The sequence below is a fragment of the Moschus berezovskii genome, chromosome 24, assembly GCF_049115385.1.
Source record: "Moschus berezovskii isolate FMDL1 chromosome 24, NW_MosBer_1.0, whole genome shotgun sequence".
Lineage (NCBI taxonomy): Eukaryota > Metazoa > Chordata > Mammalia > Artiodactyla > Moschidae > Moschus > Moschus berezovskii.
Genome location: NC_142483.1, coordinates 13,886,773 through 13,909,363, shown reverse-complemented (window position 1 = coordinate 13,909,363; position 22,591 = coordinate 13,886,773). Strand labels below are relative to the sequence as shown.

Genomic DNA, 22,591 nt, shown 5'->3' with positions numbered 1-22,591 from the left:
GTCTGTTGCACAGTCAATCAGCAAAGACTACATGGGATTATAGAACATCTGAGGTGACTCTCGTTCACTCAATGAAGGTCTTTTTTCTGAGGCACATCAGTCTCATCAACACAAGTTGGTGAGTTGAGTTCAGTTTTCAGAAACACAAGCTTTACTAATTCCAGACCACAAACCTCTGTGATTCCTGTCAGCCATTTCATTGACCCTTTCCTCCCATATCAGACTGAAATGACATAAAATGTCTTCAACTTCCTATAGAAAATAAAGGGGGAAATGCATGAGATGGTGCATATGAAGAAGTCTGAGTTTCTCTGACAAGAGAAGTTGAATAGGTTACTAGCCAAATTCAATGCTTAGAAAAGCTACATATAATTATTTACTCAATGCTTATTCACTGATGTCAAAAACGCTACTTTTCATTCACCCCCATCCTCACTCTGTTCCCTTGCTCTTATCTTTAGTTTAGAACAAATGCAGTCTGTGAATTATGATCTATATTGTAATAAACAGCTGAAGAGACTAACTGTAATCAAGCAAAAAATAATCAATATTGGGAAGTGCAATGGTCTTACTTCAAAAGTTTGAAAATTGTTGTATAATTGACTTTCCTCCATTTGCTATCCGTTTTATTCACATTTTTTTCAACTGAAGGAGTAATTTGACCTACATGTGTTAAGAGGAAAAGAAATCACTTAAGCAGCAGCAAATGAGATACTATTATCACAGTTCAATATAAAATTGCCATCCATCATTAAAACAATTTGATCTGTGGCAGGGACAGGAAATTTCCAAAGACATTCTTAAACACTACAAACATTTTTCAAGCTATCAAATTAAGAGACAGGAATAATTAGGCATTGCGTAAGGTCTTTCTATTCTGAAGGGAGAGATTTTTCAGGAAGATAAAATTGTTTGTCTCTATTATTTTGATATTTGGTCTCAATGAAAACACGGTCATGTTTTAGACAATGATTGAGCCACAAAGTGTCGAGAAGGCCTTCACTAATTATTTTTTTAGAAAGTTAATCAACATATGGTACATGTAAAGAATGTTAATGTTTCCCCAAGGTCTACACATGAGTCCATTTAAAAGGCACCCAGCAGTGTCTGCCCAACCCACAACCCCTTTCTCTGAGAACTGCCGAAAACCCAGCTGAGGGCCCAGATGCCACTTTATATTCGTCTCAAGAGTGGACATCCAGAGAAATTGGGACCCTCAGACACTCTTCCCTGAGAATTTGGAACTGGAGGTTGAAGGTGTTCATCAGCATCTATAGGACCTTAGAAGTAAAGCCTGTGAGCCTGGGAAAGATGTGGCGGCCACCATCAACAACAGTGAGCAGAGACCCAGAGAAAGCCAGGCGCTGACGGGAGAATGAAGCAGGAGGAGAAGCAGCAGAGGTGAGAGACCAGGGCAGCTGCCTCGGCTCCTGCTCACTGTTGTTGATGGTGGCTGCCACACCGTTCCCAGGCTCACATGCTCTACTTCTGAACAGCTGGAGATGTGTGACGGAGTGTGACAGAGAGGTTGGGGCCTGGCAGTGAGCAGAGACCCAGAGAAAGCCAGGCGCTGACGGGACAATGAAGCAGGAGGAGAAGCAGCAGCAAGACAACTTCTCCACAAATTCTAAAAGCAATGACACGTTAATGACCATCAGGGGCTTCTGAACATTCTGATTCAAAAGTCACTGCAAAAATCCTTGGCAATTCAGTGGGAGAATTTTTAGGCTTGGCTTCATAAGAAACAATGTGCTAGAGCAACTGACCAGAAAAAGTTGTCAATAGATCTCAGCCACTATTTTAGCCCAAGAGGCCAATGTAGTCATATTTCCCAGGTGGATTTTGCTCTTCGCTCTAGAACAAGAGGCACTGGGCCCTACTCAATGACAGTAAGATTGATAAACTATGTTCTACACCAGGGCTCCTCACACTATAAATGGTGAAGGGCTAGTTTTTGGTTTGTTTTGTTTTTGTTTTGTTCTGCATGTGTTTTCCGATTTATTGGAATGCAATACTTTGATAAAACACAGAAGTAGTATAATGTCACACCAATGTCACGTTGTTAAATACAATTCTCAACACTTGCTCTCAATTTCTGTTCGTATCTCACTGCAACAATAAACAGTTCCTAAACCACACCGGGCCATGGTGCACACTTTTAGAAGCTCTGGTCTACACTGCAGCTGTCTCAGTGCTCAATATACATGGCTACTCAGTTGTCCCCACCCAAGACTTTCTTGAAGACACTGTGATAGCCCAGTTGGTACAAAATAAAGGCACATCCTACCTGGAAGGCTGGTAATAATCAAGTCCCTGCTTTGTAATTACTGGCACTGTGATTCTGAGCTAGGAATGTAACCTCTCTGAGAATTCCTCTGCAACTGCAAAATGTGAGTGTATGGTAGGCAAAATTCTAAGGCTGTTCCCCAAGTGTCTCCATTCTCAGGCAGTATACCTTGCAAAATTCTTTTCCTTTGAGTGTGGGCAGGGTTCGTGAATATGATGGGATAGCCACTCCCTCGATGAATTACATCGTGTAAGACGTTTCATAAGTAGAAATGGGAGAGATTGATTCACTGTTGGGTTGGGGATTTTTTGTTTGTTTGTAATATTTGTTTATTTATTTTGCTGTGCCAGGGCTTAGTTGCAGGAGTTGAGATCTTCCGCTGTAGCATGCAGGATCTAGTTCCTTGAACAGGGATCGAACTCAGGCCCCCTATATTGGGAGCACAGACTCCCAGCCACTGGATTACTGGGGAAGTCTCCACTGTTGGTTCTGAAGAAGTAAGCTGTCTCACTGTGAGAAGGCCACATGCCTAAGACCTGCAGGTGGTGAACAGAAGTGGAAAACAACCCCTGGCCAATGGCCAGCAAGAAACAGGGTCCTCAGTTCACTTCCCCTCGAGGGACTGAGTTCTGTCAACAACCTGAATGAGCCTGGAACAGAGCCCTGAGCCTCAGATGAGCACATAGCCCCTAAAAACACTTTTGTTTCAGCCTAGTGAGTCCTGAGCAGAGAACTCAGCTCTGCTCTGTCCAGACCTCTGGCCTATAGATAATACTACTAAATGGTTGTTGCTTTGTTATGCAAGAACAGAAGCTATCACAGAGTGCCATACCTACAACGCTGGGGTTGCTGCAAGGATAGGAAATAATTTATGGGACGTGCTGAATATGCCAAAATCATTCAGTACACAGTAGCTGTTAAGCCCATGTTGGTGATTAGTTTTCATAACCTTTTTAGGCCTATTTATATAGGGACTAAAGTATATACGGAGAAGGCAATGGCAAGCCACTCCAGTACTCTTGCCTAGAAAATCCCAAGGACAGAGGAGCCTGGTGGGCTGCAGTCCACCAGTCGCTACAAGTCGGACACGACTGAGCGACTTCACTTTCACTTTTCACTTTCACTTTTCACTTTCACACATTGGAGAAGGAAATGGCAACCCACTCCAGTGTTCTTGCCTGGAGAATCCCAGGGACGGGGGAGCCTGGTGGGCTGCCGTCTATGGGGTCGCACAGAGTCGGACACGACTGTAGTGACTTAGCAGCAGTAGCAGCAAAGTATATGCATGTACAAACACACACATGGACACACATAAAATTCTAACAGACTTCATGAGTCTCCCTACAGAGAACAATCTGCCTATCATTTTTAAAAACTGGTTTATATCTGTTGGGTCCCTCTTATATCTCTCTTTTGATAATTGTCATAAGCCTGGGAAGTCAATAAGGTAACACCACCATTTTCATTACACCAGAGAAAAATCTGATGCTTCAGACTCCACCCAAGGTCACATAGCCAGTTGGCTCACAGCAGAATCAGATCATAAGCCAATCTTTTCAAAATAATCCACAGAAGTCTCATTTTTAAATGTAAAGATTTCTTTCACTGCAACAAGTCACCTCCTATGGTTTCAAAAAGAATTTTTGGAAACATCACAGATGTTATTGATTACAACAAGGTCTCTGTCCATCTTAAATCACACTGCAAACTGTATTTTCTGGTTCTCAAATTAAAAAAAAAAAAAGTAGATATTCCCATAAGCAAAATCTGGAAATTGAATTGGACCTAAAATTCCTAATATTTAGATATAGCTTTTGCCATGAGAATTAAAAAGCAGACCAACTGTGTTGGGGATATGAGACACAGTGCACTGGCCAGATCTGTTCTCTTTGACCTGCACATGACTTCAGAGCTGCTAGCTAGGTACACAATGTTTTCAGCCCACTTTACAGGGTCCATATCAACTTTTGCACTTCATTTACGACCCCCTATTTTATAAGCTGTGGAATTCTTTTCTGGTACTTAACTTTCCATAAAAGCAAATATTCAAATCATGGTTGGGATGAACATTTTCACTGGCAGGTTTCACAGCTAAGAAAGATTAAATTTTTTATGTTTTGTGTGCAGCTCTCTGAAAATATAGGATTCTGTTAAACACTCACTACCACAAATAAAGTGGCATATATTAACAAAGCTTGTATGTCTTCCCGTTTCCCCGCTCAATTTCAGTAGATTCTCAAAGGCATCCACACCACTGAAAAATACATTTTCAGATTCTTGGACAGCTGTATGGATGATACAAAAATAAAATAAAACATATACTGTGTGTTGGATAGCCCAGGCCTAGCCTGGACCACATAAGTCTGTCCTGTGGGAGGAATGGAGTTAAATGGCTTCACTCAACCTTTTGGGGCAACCACATACTTTATCATCACAAGACTTTACATTATAAATGGCGTACAAATACATGTGCCCCAAGAAATATGTGTAGAAAGTTGCTCTCCATGGGAGAGAGGAGACAATGTCTGCCAGTATCAACAGTGTGTGGAGGAAACCGGGCTCAGAGGAACCAGAAACTGCAGCTGGATTCCGAGGGAGGTGTGACATAGACTGAGGCAGTGCCAAAGCTAATGACTGAAAGCTTACAGCGCCCAAAATCTGAGGACGCAAGGGGCCTCTTGATGAAAGCCCCTGCAGTCTGGGTCCCACCGCGGAAGGGGTTACAGCCCACCAGACGTGAAGGCAGGTCTTCGGTTCCTTCAGAGATGAAAAGGCAGGTGACAATCACAGTCTCTGCCACTTGTATTCAACATTTGAGTTAGGGCTAATTCCTAGAATTTAGTATTTGAGATTTTGAGTTTATATGCCTGTTTTCATTCATCTGTTTGAAGAAACTAGAACTGAAAAATCCAGCTAGTCCTCTTACGCGGAAAAGACTGAAACCAATCCAACCAACCACCCAGATCAGCAGTCAACAAACATTTCCAGAAAGGGACAGATGGCAAATATTTTTGGCTTTGCAGGCCACATGGTCTCTGCTCGGTTTCCTCAACTCCGTTGTTACAGTACAAAGACAACGAGATGTCAGGGAGCGGGTACAGCTATTTTTCAACATCAGCTCAGGTCAGTTCAATCACTCATCGCGTCTGACTATGACCCCAGGGACTGCAGCACGCCAAGCTTCCCTGTCCATCACCAACTCCCAGAGCTTACTCAAACTCATGTCCATCGAGTCAGTGATGCCATCCAACCGTCTCACCCTGTGTCGTCCCCTTCTCCTCCCGCCTTCAATCTTTCCCAGTATCGGGGTCTTTTCCAATGAGTCAGTTCTTCACAGCAGGTGGCCAAGGAAATGGAGTTTCTGCTTCAACATCAGTCGTTCCAATGAATATTCAGGACTGATTTCCTTTAGGATTGACTGGTTGGATCTCCTTGCAGTCCAAGTGACTCTCAAGAGTCTTCTCCAACACCACAGTTCAAAAGCAACAATCCTTTGGTGCTCAGCTTTCTTTATAGTACAATATATGCTCCAACATAACCTTACTTATAAAAACAGTTGGTGGACCAATCAGAATGGGCCCATGGGCTGTCGTTTGGAGACTCCTGACTTAGGTCTCAGAAAACACAGCCACCAGGTCCCTCATAATTTCTGCACTGGCACAGCCTTCGGTTTCCTGGACACTGTTCCAACACATGTCCCTCCTCCCACTCCATCCTCCAGCTGCCTCCAGAGCCCTATCCCAGAAGTCTGAGCATGCCCTTCTCCTGTCAAACATTATGTGCCTCCAACTAGCTAGAGAAGCACCCCAAATCTACACCCAAAATATTCTGGTGTTAGTCCAGATATTCATGAGTGAGTTATGCACAAAAGGGTACTATTATCTTCAATACCATTTGTATGAGAAATGCCCACTTCAGTTTGACAAAGCTAAGGAGTCCTTTATTGAAGGACTTCTGAGGACTGTACACTAAGTGTATCAGGCAGTCATCAGGGAACAAGAATCATTTCCCAAACACTTCTGATCACAGAATCTTTCATTCCCACAGAGTATCACTTGGAACTTGCATCTCAGGGGATGTACCATGGGAAATACTCCCACGTGATACATTCCTTAGTATGACATAAGTAATTCTTTATAATCTAGCCCACAGCTATACAGAGTTCCCATTTGGCATTTGCCAGGACGCTTTCAGTGTATCCTCCACCCCGTTTCCTTGAGCTGCACATTAGGGTTTTTTATCTCTCTTTAGCACAACACATGCTAAAACACACCCATGCTTGACAAATTCTATACTGCTGGGGCCAGCTCAGTTTTTAAACATTTCTCCCCCATAAAGTTTATTCCCCAGGCCTTTGTGCCCACAGAATATTTGAAATAATAACTCAATCATTCCATGCAGCTTGGTTTATTCTAAACCTGGTGCTAAGCAACAGAATCCTGGAGGAAGCTAGACTTCCCGTTTGAATTTGTGACCTTGGATGACTAATTTGAGGACAGACCCTGAATCCTTTCCTATTAGCTTCTCAAATCTGGTGCAATACATTTAGTTTAATAGAAGGTTATTTCTCCCATAAAGCATATATCATGAATATACTAAATATACTCCCCTATCTCTAGCTACCCCATATTATTTAATGGGGACTCTTCAGAGAGCATAAAGGGATGACTGAGTGGAAGGATACAGGGAATGTTTATGGGAGGACAGGAAAGAGGGCAGGAGGCAAGGAAATTTCCCTAAAACATATCCCACAAAGACCAAGTATAAACCATTAAAATTAATCATCTTATTGGTTTCCCAGATTTTTCCTTCTGTCTTTCGACTTTTAATAACTGAACACTGGTCCTCTTACTTGCTTCTGGTTGATACCCAATTTGCCGTGTTGTTGACTCGACTCATAGGCAATTTCACACCCTAAATATCAGCACAGGAATTACTGAAGACCAGGGCTGGAGGGAACAACGCGATCATTTTTCAGATAAGGAAACCAAGGGCCAGCAGGGAGGTGCCTCGCCCCAGCAGCCTCACATTTCAGGAGATTGTTCAAGGGCCGCGAGGCACCCCTCTTATGCTTCCACGGGCCTCTGATTTTATGTATCCTCAGGCATTATTGTCCTAATTTTACAGATGATGAAACCAGGGCAAGGAGAAATTGAGTGGCCTACCCAAGCGACTCACTTGAACACTGAATGTTAATGCCAAAATGTCACAATCTGTCCTTCTTGCAGCTGTGGCCTCAGAGGGAGAACATTTTCCTTAGTTAAACGAAACCACATATTCTTCTTCACAAAGAAATAATTTAATGAATTCTGGCTTAGATATAAATAATATTTTTTAAAAAGGCATGATCAATTCTCTCCTTGCAACCTCTTATGTTTCTATAGCATTTTATGTTTTTAAAGGTAGATTTTATTTTTTAGAGAAGTTTTAGATTCACAGAAAAAATGAGAGGCAAGTACAGGAAACTCCCATATAACACTTCAACCCCACTCCCAATTTCCTATATTATTAACAGCTTGCATTAGTCTGGTACACATGTTACAACTAATAGGCCAACACATCATTATTAACTGAAGTTCATAGTTTACATTAGGGTTCATTTTTTGTGTTGTACGTTTTATGGGTTTGGACAAATGTGTGACGACATGCATCACCATACTGTATCATACAGAATGGTTTCACAGATCCAAAGACTCCCTGTACTCCATCTAGTCATCCCTTCCTCTCTGTAGAGTCCTAGTAATACAAGATCATCTTACTGTTGCTATACTTTGGATTTTTCCAGAAAGTCATATAGCTGGAATCATGTGATATGTAGTCTTTCCACACTGAGTTCCTTCGCTCAGCATATTATACATTTACAGTTCCTCCATGCCTTTACATAGCTTGACAGCTCATTTTTAATCACTAAATAATATTCCACTATATGTATGTACCACAGTTTATCCATCATCTTACTGAAGAATCATCATTGTTTTCAAGTTTTGGCAGTTACAAATAAAGATTCAGTAAATAATTATGTGGAAGTTTTAGTGTAGACAGAAGTTTTAAGCCATCTGACTAAATACCAAGCAGCATAATTTCTGGATTGTCCAGTGAGAGTGTGAGTAGGTAAGGGAGGAAGCAACTGTGATCATCTTTCATGGTGAGCCCTCAATCATGCAGCCCTGAGAAGAGGGCCCTACATACATCCCTAGGATGACAGAACAAAGGGCTTACACTCCTTGCAACTCTGTTTTTGAACAGTTGCCAGGAAGAATTTGCTCTGCCAGAATATCAAGGGAGAAAAGTGACAGAAAAACTTAAATAAGGAAGTGCTGGCGGAGGTTTCTGAATCGAGAGTGTATATCATCCCTGAAAGTGTTCTGACTAACACAAATGCTGCAGGAATGCAATTTTTTAAAATTAATACCACTGTTTTAGACTTTTTAGATTCATATAGTCCACTTTAAATAAACTGCACCAACAATCATTTCTCAATATTTGAGGGAGGATATTCATTGACACTTAGTACTGAATCCTTCTTGTATTTTAAGTCTACCATCCCATCCACCCCCTATTCTTTAACAATACTCACAGACTGTTGTGGTGGTACCATCTCTGAGCCAGCTCACATTATTACTTACAAAGGGTTTCACAGGGACAGGAGAACAGTGCCTGAGAGTGGCTGCCAAGGCATAACTCAACACATTGTGTCAAGGTTAGATCTCGTTGCCAATAAAGATTTATTAGGTTCAAAAAACTGAATCAGCAGTGTCTTTGCAGTGACCTGAGCACTCATGTTGGCACAGGGTTCTGGAAGTTCTCAGTAAAGAGAAAAAGTGAGACTAAAAGACAGTTTTTCATTCTTATGCAATGCAACAAAGGCAGAGAATAGCAGCCTAAACACATATGACCAAAAAAGAAAATGAAAATTATTTTAGGAAACACCATTAGCTCAGCTCAGTTCTCTTCTATGAGCTCTCTCTCTGGGGACAACTAACCTACATTGTATTTATCTTAACCTTGGAACAAGCTGACCAGATTTCATTCTGGGATCTGCCCTCCAGATCTGGACATTGAGGGATTGTCATCACACAGCAACATCAGAAGGGACCACTGCAGTCTGTCCGGAAATCATACTGGGATAACCCAGACAGCCCTTGTGAACCTCCAAATATTCCACTGACCAACAACAAAGTAATTCCACAGGCACTGGCCTTAGCCTTCAGAGCAGTCAATGGAAGGAGAGCAGTGAAGAGTCTGGGTACATGTATACTTGTAAAATGGAGTTTCCAGTCTAACCAGGGTTAATGAGGTAAAAAGGATATGTAGGCTAACTGGGTTCTTTTCCTCTGTCCTCCAACCATACACTCTTCCCAGTCACATGACTTAACATACACCTGTATTCCAATCAGCCCAAGCTTCTACCATCAGCCCAGACTCCTGCCCTGGGCTTAAGCCTCATAGAGCCAATGGCATCTTTTACATCTCCACTTGCGTGTCTGACAGATATCTCAGACGTGGGTGGCCAGAACAGAACAGGGGATGTAAAACAAAGACTAGGGTTTCTCCTTTGTTTCTCTCCTTCCCTCAGCGTTCCCACACAAACTCCCCCAGGGCCAACCTATGAGCAATTTCCAAAGATACCGACTTCAAATGTACTCTGACCGTCTCTCTATCCATCTCTACTGATATAACCCCATTCCCACCCTGCTTTGCTGATGAATGTAGACATAAGTTCTCAACCCACTGAAAGCTGATGACCGTAGGAGCCCCCTAGCTAGCCTAGTTTCCACTCTCACTCCCTCCAGACTAGTCTCCTCAGAGCAGCTGGCATAATCAAAATATAAATCAGATCACATATCTTACTCCTTGGAATCTTTCAGTGGTCTCCATTTGTACTCTGAGTAAAATCTACCCCCGTCTGCAGAGCTGTTTATAGCCCAACCCTTGTTTAACTCCTCAACCTTATCCTTCATAAAGGTCCTAGTGTCATACTATCACATCTACAGAGAGACCTTCCCTGGTCCCCACTTGAGAGACTACCACCCAATTACTTTCTCATATCCTGTTATTTCCATTCTCCTTATCATAAATTTTTGTACACATGTGCATGCACATACATATAAACGCCTATAAAGTTTGTTTACAACAATATCTCCACTGCCCAGATGTATATCCAGGACAGAGAACGTCCTCAATAAATACTTTGCTGAAGAAATGGAAACTGATAAGCCATATCTCAGTAAGCACAAGAGAGTCATTTTCCTCTCTGCTTTGGCAAATGATTTTTGTCTGCGTTTTTGTTGTAGAGTAAAAGATTAAGTAATTGACTTACATTTGTAGACCCTGCTGTACAAAAGATATGTATCATTAAACACCGGAATCCCACTCAAACTCAGGGAGAGGCATGTGAGAACCATGTAGCCCGAGGACACAGGTCTTAGATCTCACATTCTAGCCACTGAGGAGAATGACAAGTGGAATTAAATGTAATATTTAAATATGTTTGCCCTTTTTTCTCCTTTTGGCTGATTTTTCATGAGCTAAATTTGCTCTGCTGAAAAGCAAAAGCCTTGACAGAAACCCTGAATGCACAATAATGAGCCTCGAAGATACTTAGGAGGGGCTCATGGATAGAAAACACTGGAACCCCACGAAACTTGCAGCTCACCTCAGCACTGTTTGTCATGTTTTATTATGCTTCATTTTAGGCCTTAAAAAATATCCTTCATAGTTTATAAGCTTTAAAGAAATGGAAACACTAGTCATTGTTGACTTTTGCCCATGCCTCAAATTCAATTTAAAGAGAGATCATCAGGGGGGCTAAAAGGCCCTGTGCTGTACTTAAAACAACAGTAAACTGGATCATGTCTCCTTAATTCCCTGTGTGAATATGTCTGTGGCAGACTTATAAAGTGCACACAATGCCAATAATACTAAAGAGAAAAATTCCTCTATTTCCATGATCTAATCCAAAGCAAACACTGCACAGCACGTTTGGGTACGTGTTGAAGGGCTGGAAGGCTGAGATTTATGTGCAGAGATGAAAAGACCTTGAACATGTATAGCTTGGCTAAAGAGACATGATAACTGTCCTTAAATAATTGACAGAGTAAACAACGAAGGGCAAAGAAAATAATGGCCCAAGCTAGACAAAGGAGGAAATCAGGGGTAATGGGAATCTTGGGCCAGGGTGGTAAAAAGCATCCTGGCAGGAAGATTTCTAGATGAAAGAACAGTTCTTCTTATTTCAGGATGGAGCACTACCTGGAGAGGCTTTTGCTGGGGTCCCCACCACCTCACCTGGGGCAAGACGAATTGGCCTGACTTTTCTACCAGGACAAGATGGCAAAAAGCCCAAGTCTGGGGGGAAGTGTCTTGGCCAATGGCTCCAGCATCTCATCACCCCACTCCACAGCCCTCCCTGAAGCTTGCCAGGGAGAGGGGAATGTTTCCAAAGGGTCATTTCAGGTTTTGGAGCTGAGGCTGGTGTCTTCAGGCACCACTCACGTCTAATGCATTGCTGGGGGAGAGACAGTGCTAGGTTACTCACCAAAACGCCCTGCCACTGAGATTGCCTCTGTTTAGAGCTATCCCCAAACTCAGCTGATAATCAAAACCACCTGGGAAGTGGGGGCAGGATGGTGGCTTTATAAAAACACCATCCCTGGACCTCCCCATGCCCGTAGCTGCTCTACCAGGACCACACCACTGGTGGGGGCAGAAGTGAAGTGAAGTAAAAGTCGCTTAGTCATGTCCAACCGACTCTTTGAGACCCCATAGACTATACGGTCCGTGGAATTCTCCAGAACGGAATACTGAAGTGAGTAAACTTTCCCTTCTCCAGGGGATCTTCCCAACCCAGGGATCGAACCCAGGTCTCCCGCACTGCAGGCAGATTATTTACCAGATGAGCCACAGGGTAGAGGCAGAGGTGTGAGTCAAACCTACATCAGGCCTGGCTCCAAGACTGCACTCAGCTGCCGGTCCCCATCCGGGTCGGGCAGCTACCTTCACCAACAACTCCACATATCCATCTCTGCGCTTCTTTCAGAGCTACAAAGAAATTCTGCTGCTCTCACTGTCCAACTGTTTCTGACTTGGAGGAAGCAGCAATATCAGTGGGTTAACCATATGACTTAAATGAGGTGACTAGAGAACCACCAGATTTATTGGCCAGAACTTATTATGATTTACTACCACAGCTGTATTCCAGAGCTTCTGGAATTTGCTGTTTCTAACATTTATGGATACCTTTGAGCAAAGTACCATTGCCTTCATACCTGCTCACATTTGAAAGTGACATATTTGGGAGATATACGGTAATTTTTGGAATAACACCACATTGCTGGAGCTGTGTGCCAGGCTATCCAGGGTGGGCTCCACTGTGGCCCCAGGGACTAGGATATGCCTCATTTGGTTGGGAGGAAACTTTAAAATCCTTAGTACTCACTAATTTTGTTTGTGGTCTTTCCTCATGTTGGCTTATGTGTTGCTGCTGCTGCTGCTAACTCACTTCAGCGTGTCCGACTCTGTGTGACCCCATAGACGGAAGCCCACCAGGCTCCCCCATCCCTGGGATGCTCCAGGCAAGAACACCGGAGCGGGATGCCATTTCCTTCTCCAATGTGTGAAAGTGAAGTCGCTCAGTCGTGTCCGACCCTTAGTGACCCCACGGACTGCAGCCTACCAGGCTCCTCCATCCATGGGATTTTCTAGCCAAGAGTACTGGAGTGGCTTGCCATTGCCTTCTCCGGCTTATGTGTTAGTGACCCCATAAGTTACAGTCAACGTTTCCCAGAATTTTTTCTGTGATTGGCACAGACCAATTTGTTCAGATTCAAATCACTTTAACAAATACTGATTGAATATCTTGTAGAAGTATAGCAATACTAATGCTAGGGGTAGCAATAATCATACGATCAGCAGTACCACATCCTATCTTTAATTGAACTGACCTTGGACTCTATCCTTACAACTATCCTAGTAGGGAGGTGATACTCTCTGGCAAATGGCTCAATAGTGGCTATGGAAATGAAATAGCTTACACAGGGAGGGGCAAAGAGGCAGAGGCAGAACTAGAAACCAGGTGCCCCTGCTGTGCTGTATGACCTTCCATTACACCAAGTGCAAGAGCGTTACAAGAATAAAGCGTTCATAAAGGGCCTGTCCTCAACTGGAGGAATAAGAACAGCATATGTATCCATGTACCGACGCAGTACAGGTCATCAAAAGCCAAGTGCCAAGAGCCATGAGGACCAGGAAAAGAGACTAAGCTCCAGGTTCTGAGAGAAGTGCAGCGAATAGGAAATTAGACTTGGAAGAGGAGGGAACCCCCATGAGCCAGGGTGCATAGGATGAGTAGCTGAAGCTACCGTGGGAAGCTGAGAGGGGGCTGAGCGAAGGATGATGTAATAGGGATGTGCTTTATTTATTTATTTTTTTTTGTTTCAAAGCCACTGATAAAACAACCTGTATTTTGATGATCATTATAGGTGGGTGGTTGGTCCATGGGAGTCACTGTACTTTCATATATATTTGATCATTCGTATGTTTACATACATCTGAGCATAAGAAAAAGTGAAAAAATTTTGAGTTCTTATACAAAAATATAGGACAGTGTGGCTCATACCATTATGATTTGTATATAATCCACATGTTACAATCAAAACTACTTAATGTTGCCTTAAAATATTACAATAAGGAGAAAAATGCAAATGGATGAATTCTAAAAAATTCCACACATCTGCTAGTAGCTACAATTTCCAAATTCAAGTTAAAAGGCAAGCATTTTAAAAGGAACACAATGAAAACATACATTTTTGCAAGGGATCACCTGCAAGTTTAAGAAGTAATTCTGAGTTTTCCGCATTTTCAGAACACATCGTCTCAAAAATCCTGCTTATCACTCCATTTTCCACATAATTTTCTATGACCTCATTACTCATATATTAACAGACTGAGTATCTACTAAGTGCTTGACTCCATGTATACAATGGTGAAGACACAGCCTTGCCTTTCTGCACTGGATATTCCAGACACGGTAAAAGGCCATTACAGAAAAATGTCTTGTTTCTAAGGATGGCTGTGTGTATAAACTTGAATTCTAAAGATAAATTCAAAGAGTTGGGGTCATCATGAGACAGTAGATACCTTTGATGCTACTGTTCTAAATTTTTAACGCTTGGAAATGCCACCATTTAAAGACTCTGGATAAAGAAACAGAATTGACACAGAGGAGCTACGGGCTACCCCTGACGTTTTGACTGGAAGTAAAGAAAAGTTCAAATTTCAAAGCTAAACCCTGTCTATTAAATAAAAACCCAAGACCTTCTTCCCTCTTACACCTAAAGTCACTTATTTCACCATCAATAAACCCTTTGGAAACAGCCATGAGATGCATTACCCTGTGTGGTGGAAAACATCCCTAGATAATATCTGAATGCCTTTAAATGATTCACTAAGTTTGACCATCCTAAATGTTATTGACTGCTTGGTTTCCCCAAAGGCCTTCCCACCAAACACAGCTTCAGCTCATCGTTATGTCACTTTAGGACAAGTTCATTCCATATTCGGATATTTCAACTGTCGCACACTAACAGTAGTTCTCTTTCTGTAATCTCAAATCTACTAAAAGAGAAAGTAGACACCACAACTGCAAAATCTTTCATGCTTAAAGGCCAGTGTATTCAGTTCCTTTCCATGCAAAAGTTAACGAGGTATCTTACATGCTTGCAATGTCTTTTCCAAATCGAGTGTGGGTCAACCTTTGAAGATCCACTCAGCGTGTCATCTTGTCCTATGTTCTGGTAAGTATCTTAGGCGAGAAAGGAATATACTTGCTGACCTACAGATTAGTCCCGGGGGAGTGTGCTAGATAAGCGCTAACATCTACAGTCTCTTCCATTGCCGTCAAGCTCACAGTGGGGCCGTTCCCAACTTGAACCACCAGATGCCTACAAAAGCCACTCAGATACGCCATGGCAGGGAGGAGGAAGAGGAGGAGTTTGCTGTCCTAGGGTGGAGGTGAGAAACTGCTGGTTGGCAAAGCTAGGACTAATGATGGTGAAGTCATCCCCTCTAGGATGCCATGCCCAGCAGAAAGCCTCCGAAAAAGCCACCAGTCACTAGAACATTCTTCTTCACAAACGACACCACCTCCTCTGCTTTGCTCTTGACCTCTGTAGGTATCTGGTTGCTCTTGCGGATCTTCAGCTGTTCCTTGGCCTTCTTCATGTCCTTCTCTACACGCTGCCAGTCCACTTTGATGTAGCCAGTATGGTTTGCAAGCTGAAGCAGAAAAAATCCACCTCCCACAGCCGTTGCAGCCAGTTTTCCAACCTTCTGGAATATGAAACCCGTGCACCATCCAGTGACACCTCCAATTAACAGCTGGGTTGCCACACTATACTTTTCAGCTGAAGGCCCAGATTCCTGCCCAAACAGCGTGCGCCACCATGGCTGCTTTTTAGCAAGTTCTGCAAGGTCCAGTGACTCAAACTTTCCCTCAAAGTTTCCTTGACTGGCGGCGGCCATTTCGGCGAGCTCGTCTCGCGATGACACCCGCGGGGCTTCGCCGCGGGAAGACGCGGAGTGGCGCGCCGCCGTCTGCGCCAGGGATGTGCTTTAGAAAGTCACCTGGCAGCAGGTATGGCTTTGAATACAGGGTGGTGGACGGGGAGCCAGGGCTCAGTTTCCAAGAACTGTCTTCACAAAAATTAATGTGCTCTTGGTGGCGAGAGTGAGTCCAAAAAGGAGGCTACAAACTGGCTTATTGAAAGAGTTTCTTACCTTGTAACACAAGGTGGAACCACACAGACTGTTGAGATTAATTACTGTTTAATGTCATTATATCCCAGCTACCATTGGTTACCTAGAATGTTCAAACATGGAGACAAAGCTGAGAGCTAAAGGGTTGTACACAGCAGGGAACATAAATGTGTGGAGATCTTTTAACTTTTTGTCTGAACATCATTCTAAAAAAAATAGAAAATGGCAGCAAGAGCAGCAAGAAGCCACCAATGACTCTGACAAGAAAAGAGAACAGAAGAATGTTTAAAAATCAAACTCATGAACTCAAAACTCATACCAGTCCAGAACTTTTGACCCAGAAGCAAACAACCTTGGTCTGCCTTACAAAATGATTATGTCACAACCAAGGGGTATTAAAAATTATTGGTGAAATATTAAATATTTAATTATTAATTATTAAATTATAATACCATGCAGGTAGGCAGACAGGTAGAGAATACATTCAAGACAGAGGTCCCACAAAATTCACAACATTTTACAAGGCTTGATGCTTCCAGGAAGTGGAAAGCTCTTTCCTGTGGATCATTTACCTGGGATGTGAACAAGAAGATACAAAAGGCTAGGCTAAAAACAGGAAGTTAGGGCTTCCCTAGTAGCTCAGCTGGTAAAGAATCTGCCTGCAGTGCAGGAGATCCTAGTTCAATTCCTGGGTCGGGAAAGTCCACTGGAGAAGGGATGCTGCTGTTGCTGCTGCTAAGTCACTAGGCTACCCATTCTGGTATTCTGGCCTGCAGAATTCCATGGACTATCCATGGAGTCGCAAAGAGTTGGACATGACTGAATGACTTTCACTTTCAGGCTGAAAACAAGTTTGAGTCAGTTATTCTGAAGCTTTTAGATGTTTCTGACTGTGCTCCAAGAAAGCATGCACAAAATGTGAATTATTTTTCAGCTTTGCTTGAAAGTGAAAGTGACGAAGTCGTGTTCAACTCTGTGACCCCATGGACTGTAGCCCACCAGGCTCCTCTGTCCATGGAATTCTCCAGGCAAGAATACTGGAGTGGGTTGCCATTCCCTTCTCCAGAGGATCTTTCCAACCCAGGGATCTAACCTGGGTCTCCTATATTGCAGGCAGACTCTACTATCTGAGCCACCAGGGAAGCTCAGCTTAGTTTAGAAGAACCTAAAATGTTCTACCCTTCTGTGGCACAGCCTCTGCAGACTTATCCTAGTGTCATAAATAACACTGAGTCCCCAAATACCCAGACCTTAAGCTCAATGAGGGAAAGATCATGGCTATCTTGTTTATTTCTCTATCTCAGGGCTTGGCACCTGAAGTATAATGGATACTTAATAAAGGTTGAATTAATTTTTAAAAATGAGCAAAAAAGTGATAACCTTCAATCAGGAAAATACGACACGTATTGGAACTACCTACTAAAACAAATAAAATAAGAACTAAAGTTAAATTGTGCAACCAGAAGCCCACTTGGAGTTTCTAGCAAGAGTGCAGTTATTTCAAAAAGATTGGAGGGGGTTGGGAGGAGAGGGCAGCCCACTTTCCTTTCAAAGGCCTTTCTCTTCACTCTCTCACTGAAAAGTTGTGAAGATTAAACAGGTGTGGGGAAAGGAACCTGGCCTGGGCAGATCTGTTAACTCCACCCAGATGAGTAGTCAGAGCTGAAAGTACAACTGAATTCAACTACTTTCGTCATAAGATATTAAAAGCTGCATTAAGAGCCAAAACATAAGACAAGTGCACAGGCAATTTCCTAACCCAAGGGCTCTCTGTCCGGGGACTGTGTCAAAGGGAATGTACATCATGGTGGCCAGCATTCACAGACACTTCTCAGAAGGCAAGCACCTCAAAATCAGGGTAAAGAACAGAGGTTCCTGATGCTGAGATGCAGGAAGAAGTACTGAGGTTGGAAGTGGAGGTTAGGATTTAAGGAAGACATGATCAAACAGAAAGGGACATCCGTCCTAACAAAGAAGAGACTCTGGGACTGGGCAGAACATCCCTTAACAAAGCCAGGCTACTGGCTGCCACGATGGATGCCTGGGTGGTGTGATTTTCCAGGAAGCTTTGTGGACAAAAGAGGCTTGCTGCTGCTGCTGCTGTTAAGTCACTTCAGTCGTGTCCGACTCTGTGTGACCCCATAGACGGAAGCCCACCAGGCTCCCCGGTCCCTGGGATTCTCCAGGCAAGAACACTGGAGTGGGTTGCCATTTCCTTCTCCAATGTGTGAAAGTGAAAAGTGAAAGTGAAGTCGCTCAGTCGTGTCTGACCCTTAGCGACCCCATGGACTGCAGCCTATCAGGCTCCTCCATCCATGGGATTTTCTAGGCAAGAGTATTAAACCTAATTAAAAAGAAAAAAGAAGCTCATTGATGATTTTAGAGATAAGGAAGCAAATAATGAGAAGTTAGACAGACAAAAATTAAGGCAGCATAGTGAAATAAAGATAAACACAGCAATGCTCTGGGAAGATAAGAAGCAAACAGCTTGGTGCAGAGTCAGGGGAGCCATTAAGGGTAGTGGGGAGGAGGAGTGACAGATGGGCTGGTACCACTGATGAGCTCCAGGAAGTCTTTGCTTCAGAATTCCTAAAAGGAGTTGCCTCTGAGGAATGTCTCTTAATGAGAGATTCCTAATGAGAAAGCGCAACATTCAGAACGAATGGTTGTGGGAGGCCAGTCCTGGACAGATTCAATCCACGGGCTCAGTGGGCTCAGGGTGTGGGCGCTGCTTGCTCGGCTTCATACCATCCTCCTAAGTCCCTCTTCTTTAGTCCTGCAGTGTGACTGTGGAAATGAGTGCCAACTGTGAAACAGCTCAGAAACTCAGTCCCATGCTCCCTGAACTGCCTTTCTTTCTGCCCCGCCCCATCACCCCATCCTCATCACCACCCCAGATCCATTTTTCTCCCCCTCCCTGAGACAGAGCCACAAGCCTCTTACTTCCTACTGCGGAATGCTAATCGAAAAAGCCACAGTGGCAATTAGGTGTGTTTCCAACACAAAAATCTCTCTTTTTTTAATAGAAAGAGGATGAGCAAATAACTTTCATGCCATCTGCAATATCCACAGAATGAGAAAAACTTGAGTTATGGGTAAAGAAGACGCGTATCTTCTGTGAACAAGAGAATCCTGATAATGTGCCTTGAATTTCCATTTAAAAGGAAATAAATGTCTAGAGGAAGAGTTCAGAGGATCAAGCATTTTCGAACTAAAACATAATATTGTAGATATTATGGGATATTATAATATATATCTACATAATATGTAGATATTCTCAGAGCACTGGCAATAAAATTACCAGAAAATTACCCATTTTGACTTGTATATGGAGATTCTGTCAATTAAAAAATATTTTATCTTGCAGTTAAAATGTTTCAGTGAATCACAATCACAGTTCTTTCGGCCACAATGCCAGCCAGTAAAATAAAAAAGAACTCCACCAAAATGTGTCACTACTTACTATGGGAAGGCCAAATTCCAAAACAAACAACAACTTGCTATGTTGAACCCATTCACAGGCAGCAAAGGGATCTGTAGTTATAGGACTGAGCTACAGTCAAGATGCAGATCCTGGGTGTTCCTGATCAATCAAATTTTGCTCTGCAATCAACTCATCACTCCAATGAACCCAAGAGGAAAACAATCCCGGAATTTTCTTTCAAGAAGCATTAACTTCTTTGCATTGACATATGAGAGCTGAAGATATAAGACGTGACTTTGTACACACAGGCCTGCTTTGACAAGCATATAGCCCTTTATTTAATTACATTTATTGACTATACCTTTCCTAAGTGCCCATAGTATACCATGCCCTGAGAGAGGTTCCTGCTTTCTAAGGGCTGAAAGTCTGTGAAAGAAAGGTGGGCCCACAGACTGGTCAGTGCATGGAATGGCCCTGAGGCCATCTGTGTGTGCACAGTGGTCCCCAGGCAAGGAAGTATTGGCTCCACCTTGGATAGGGCAGAGGGACGCCTTGGGGGATCTTACCAGATCCATGGGGCCACCTGGTAAACAGACCGCAAAAGAGCCTTCTACAAAGAAGTCGGTGATTTTAAAAACTCAACCAAGAGGAAGGATAAAGGGAGGAAGGAGGTGGGAGGGGGGTTCAGGAAGGGGAACTCATGTACACTCGGGGCGGATTCATGTCAATGTATAGCAAAATCAACCAATATAATATTGTAAAATAATTAGCCTCCAATAAAAAAAAAAAAGAAATGCAAAAAAAATAAATAAATAAATAAAATAAAAACTCAACCAAAAAATTTTTAAAAATAAAAATGAAAACCCAATCAAAACAAGTTATTTCTGATTTTTCACCTGTGCCAGCCAAACTTCTGATGTTTAACACAGAAATGAGCAGGTTCTGTATTAAGGGTGTTTATTACAAGGCATATATCAAATCTGATAGAAACATAAACAGCAGAAAAACTGAAGCATCTTAAGTTATCCTCTAAAACACTTATTAATAAGGCAGAATAAAGATCTCTATTTCAGCTGATCTCCAAAATGAAAGACAGTGAGTATTACAGCTCTCAGAAGAGCATTTAAATCACTTCCTCTAGAGCCTGTGCCTGGAGAAGGAAATGGCAACCCACTCCAGAGTTCTTGCCTGGAGAATCCCAGGGACGGCGGAGCCTGGTGGCTGCCATCTATGGGGTCACACAGAGCGGGACACGACCGAAGCGACTCAGCAGCAGCAGCAGAGCCCATGCCAGCAGGAAAGTGCGCTGATGAAGAAAGGGATCTGTGGGGTTGAGCAGATGGGGATTTAATCCGATCTTTGCCATATGCAGGCTCAGCTACTAGCCTCCCTGCCTCTCCTTCCCTACATGTGTTTTGGTGGCGCGAGGCACTGAAGGTGACCCCAGATGGGAAATATACAGCAAGGCTCTCCGACAGTGGTCAAGGCTCCACCAACACTCCACGTAATACAGGAAGGCACAGGACTTCAGAGACACAAAATCAAGTAGATTTAACCACAGTTCAAAAAAAAAAATTATAGGAAAAGACAACAAAACGATAGAGATAGTAAAAAGATTGCTGGTTGCCAGGAACCCAGCAGATTTTGAGAGCAGTGAAACTATTCTGTACGACATTAAAATGGTAGATGCATGACACCATACATCGGTCAAAGCCTGCAGAACTGTATGTTAGGGACAGAATGCTTGTATCTACAAAATTAGATGTTGACATCTAATCCGCAATGTGATGGTGTTTACAGGTGGGGCTTGATCAAGAGGGTGGAGCCATCATGAATGGGATGAGTGCCTTTGTAAGAAGAGGACTGAGAGCCAGCTTTCTCTTTCTGCCATGTGAGGATACAATGAGATATCAGTCTTCTGGAGCCAGGAAGAGGACACTCATCAGAACCTGACCATGCCAGCACTCTGACCTTGGACATCTGACCTCCAGAACTTGGAGAAATAAACTCCTGCTGTTTATATACCTGGTAGTTGGTAGCACCTTGCTATAGCATCCCAAACTGAGACCCTGTACAACACGAGGAATGGACCCCAGTGTAACTATGGACTTCAGTTAAGAATAATATATCAATATTCATTCATTGGTTTTAACAAATATACCACACTAATGCAAAATGTTAATAAAAGGAAATACTGAATGGAGTTAGGGGGAAGGAAGAGGCATATGGGAATACTCTATTTTATGCTCAATATTCCTATAAATATAAAACTATTCTAAAAAATATAGTTTCTTAAAATTTTATTTATTTTTGCCTGCATTGGGTGGTCACTGTTGCTGCTCGAGGGCTTTCTCTAGTTGTGGTGTGGGGACTTATTGTGATTACTTCTCTCGCTGCAGAGCACAGGCTCTTGAGTGCACAGTATTCCATATTTGTGGCACCTGGAATCTAGTGTGGCTCAGCAGTTGTGGCACATGGGCTTAGCTGCCCCAAGACACGCTGAATCCTCCCAGACCAGGGATCAAACCCATGTCCCTGCATTTGTAGGCAGATTCTTAACCACTGGACCACCAGGAAGGGCCAAAAACAAGGTTTCTTAATTTAAAAAGATACATGAGGAGAATCCTTGAGAAAGTGTTCAGGAAGATAAGTCCTTAGGAGGGGGAAGAGAGTATGTTTAAGGCAGAGTGTGTGTGTTAGTTGCTCAGTCATGTCCAGCTCTTTACGACCCCATGGACTGTAGCCCACCAGGCTCCTCTGTCCATGGCATTCTCCAGGCAAGAATACTGGCGTGAGCTGCCATTTCCTTCTCCAGGGGATGTTCCTGACCCAGGGATCAAACCTGAGTCTCCCACATTGCAGAGGAGAATAATAGGTACCAATTATTCAATGGCAAACCAGTTCACAGAGATCCCAAGTACAATTAATATATAAATATTATGAACAGGAAACAAAACTATGGCAAAGGTCATATAGTATTCTAAAGGAGAAATCAGTTCTATGCTGTGCACTTTCATGCAGGCTATTCTGACAGCCCCAAAGGATCTTCAGACTGCTGTCCTCCCTGGTGTCGGGCTGGACTAGACGCTGGATGAGACATGTGATGCCTGTCACTCAGCCCTCTG

The 22,591-nt window shown here is 43.0% G+C and overlaps 2 protein-coding genes across 2 annotated transcripts in view; both read right to left on the bottom strand.

The window, feature by feature from the left end:
• The window catches only part of CACNA2D3 (calcium voltage-gated channel auxiliary subunit alpha2delta 3), a 902,079-nt gene that overhangs the window by 641,637 nt on the left and 237,851 nt on the right, over positions 1-22,591 (bottom strand). The gene's annotated exons all lie outside the window — the stretch shown is intronic.
• LOC148774002 (FUN14 domain-containing protein 2) lies at positions 15,089-15,883 on the bottom strand. The gene has a single exon (XM_088831744.1). It carries the CDS (start codon positions 15,806-15,808, stop codon positions 15,353-15,355), a length of 456 nt encoding a protein of 151 aa, XP_088687870.1. The 5' UTR covers positions 15,809-15,883; the 3' UTR covers positions 15,089-15,352.

Excerpts from the sequence above, each read along its gene's own strand:
- LOC148774002 (XM_088831744.1), bottom strand. The coding sequence starts at position 15,808 with ATGGCCGCCGCCAGTCAAGGAAACTTTGAGGGAAAGTTTGAGTCACTG.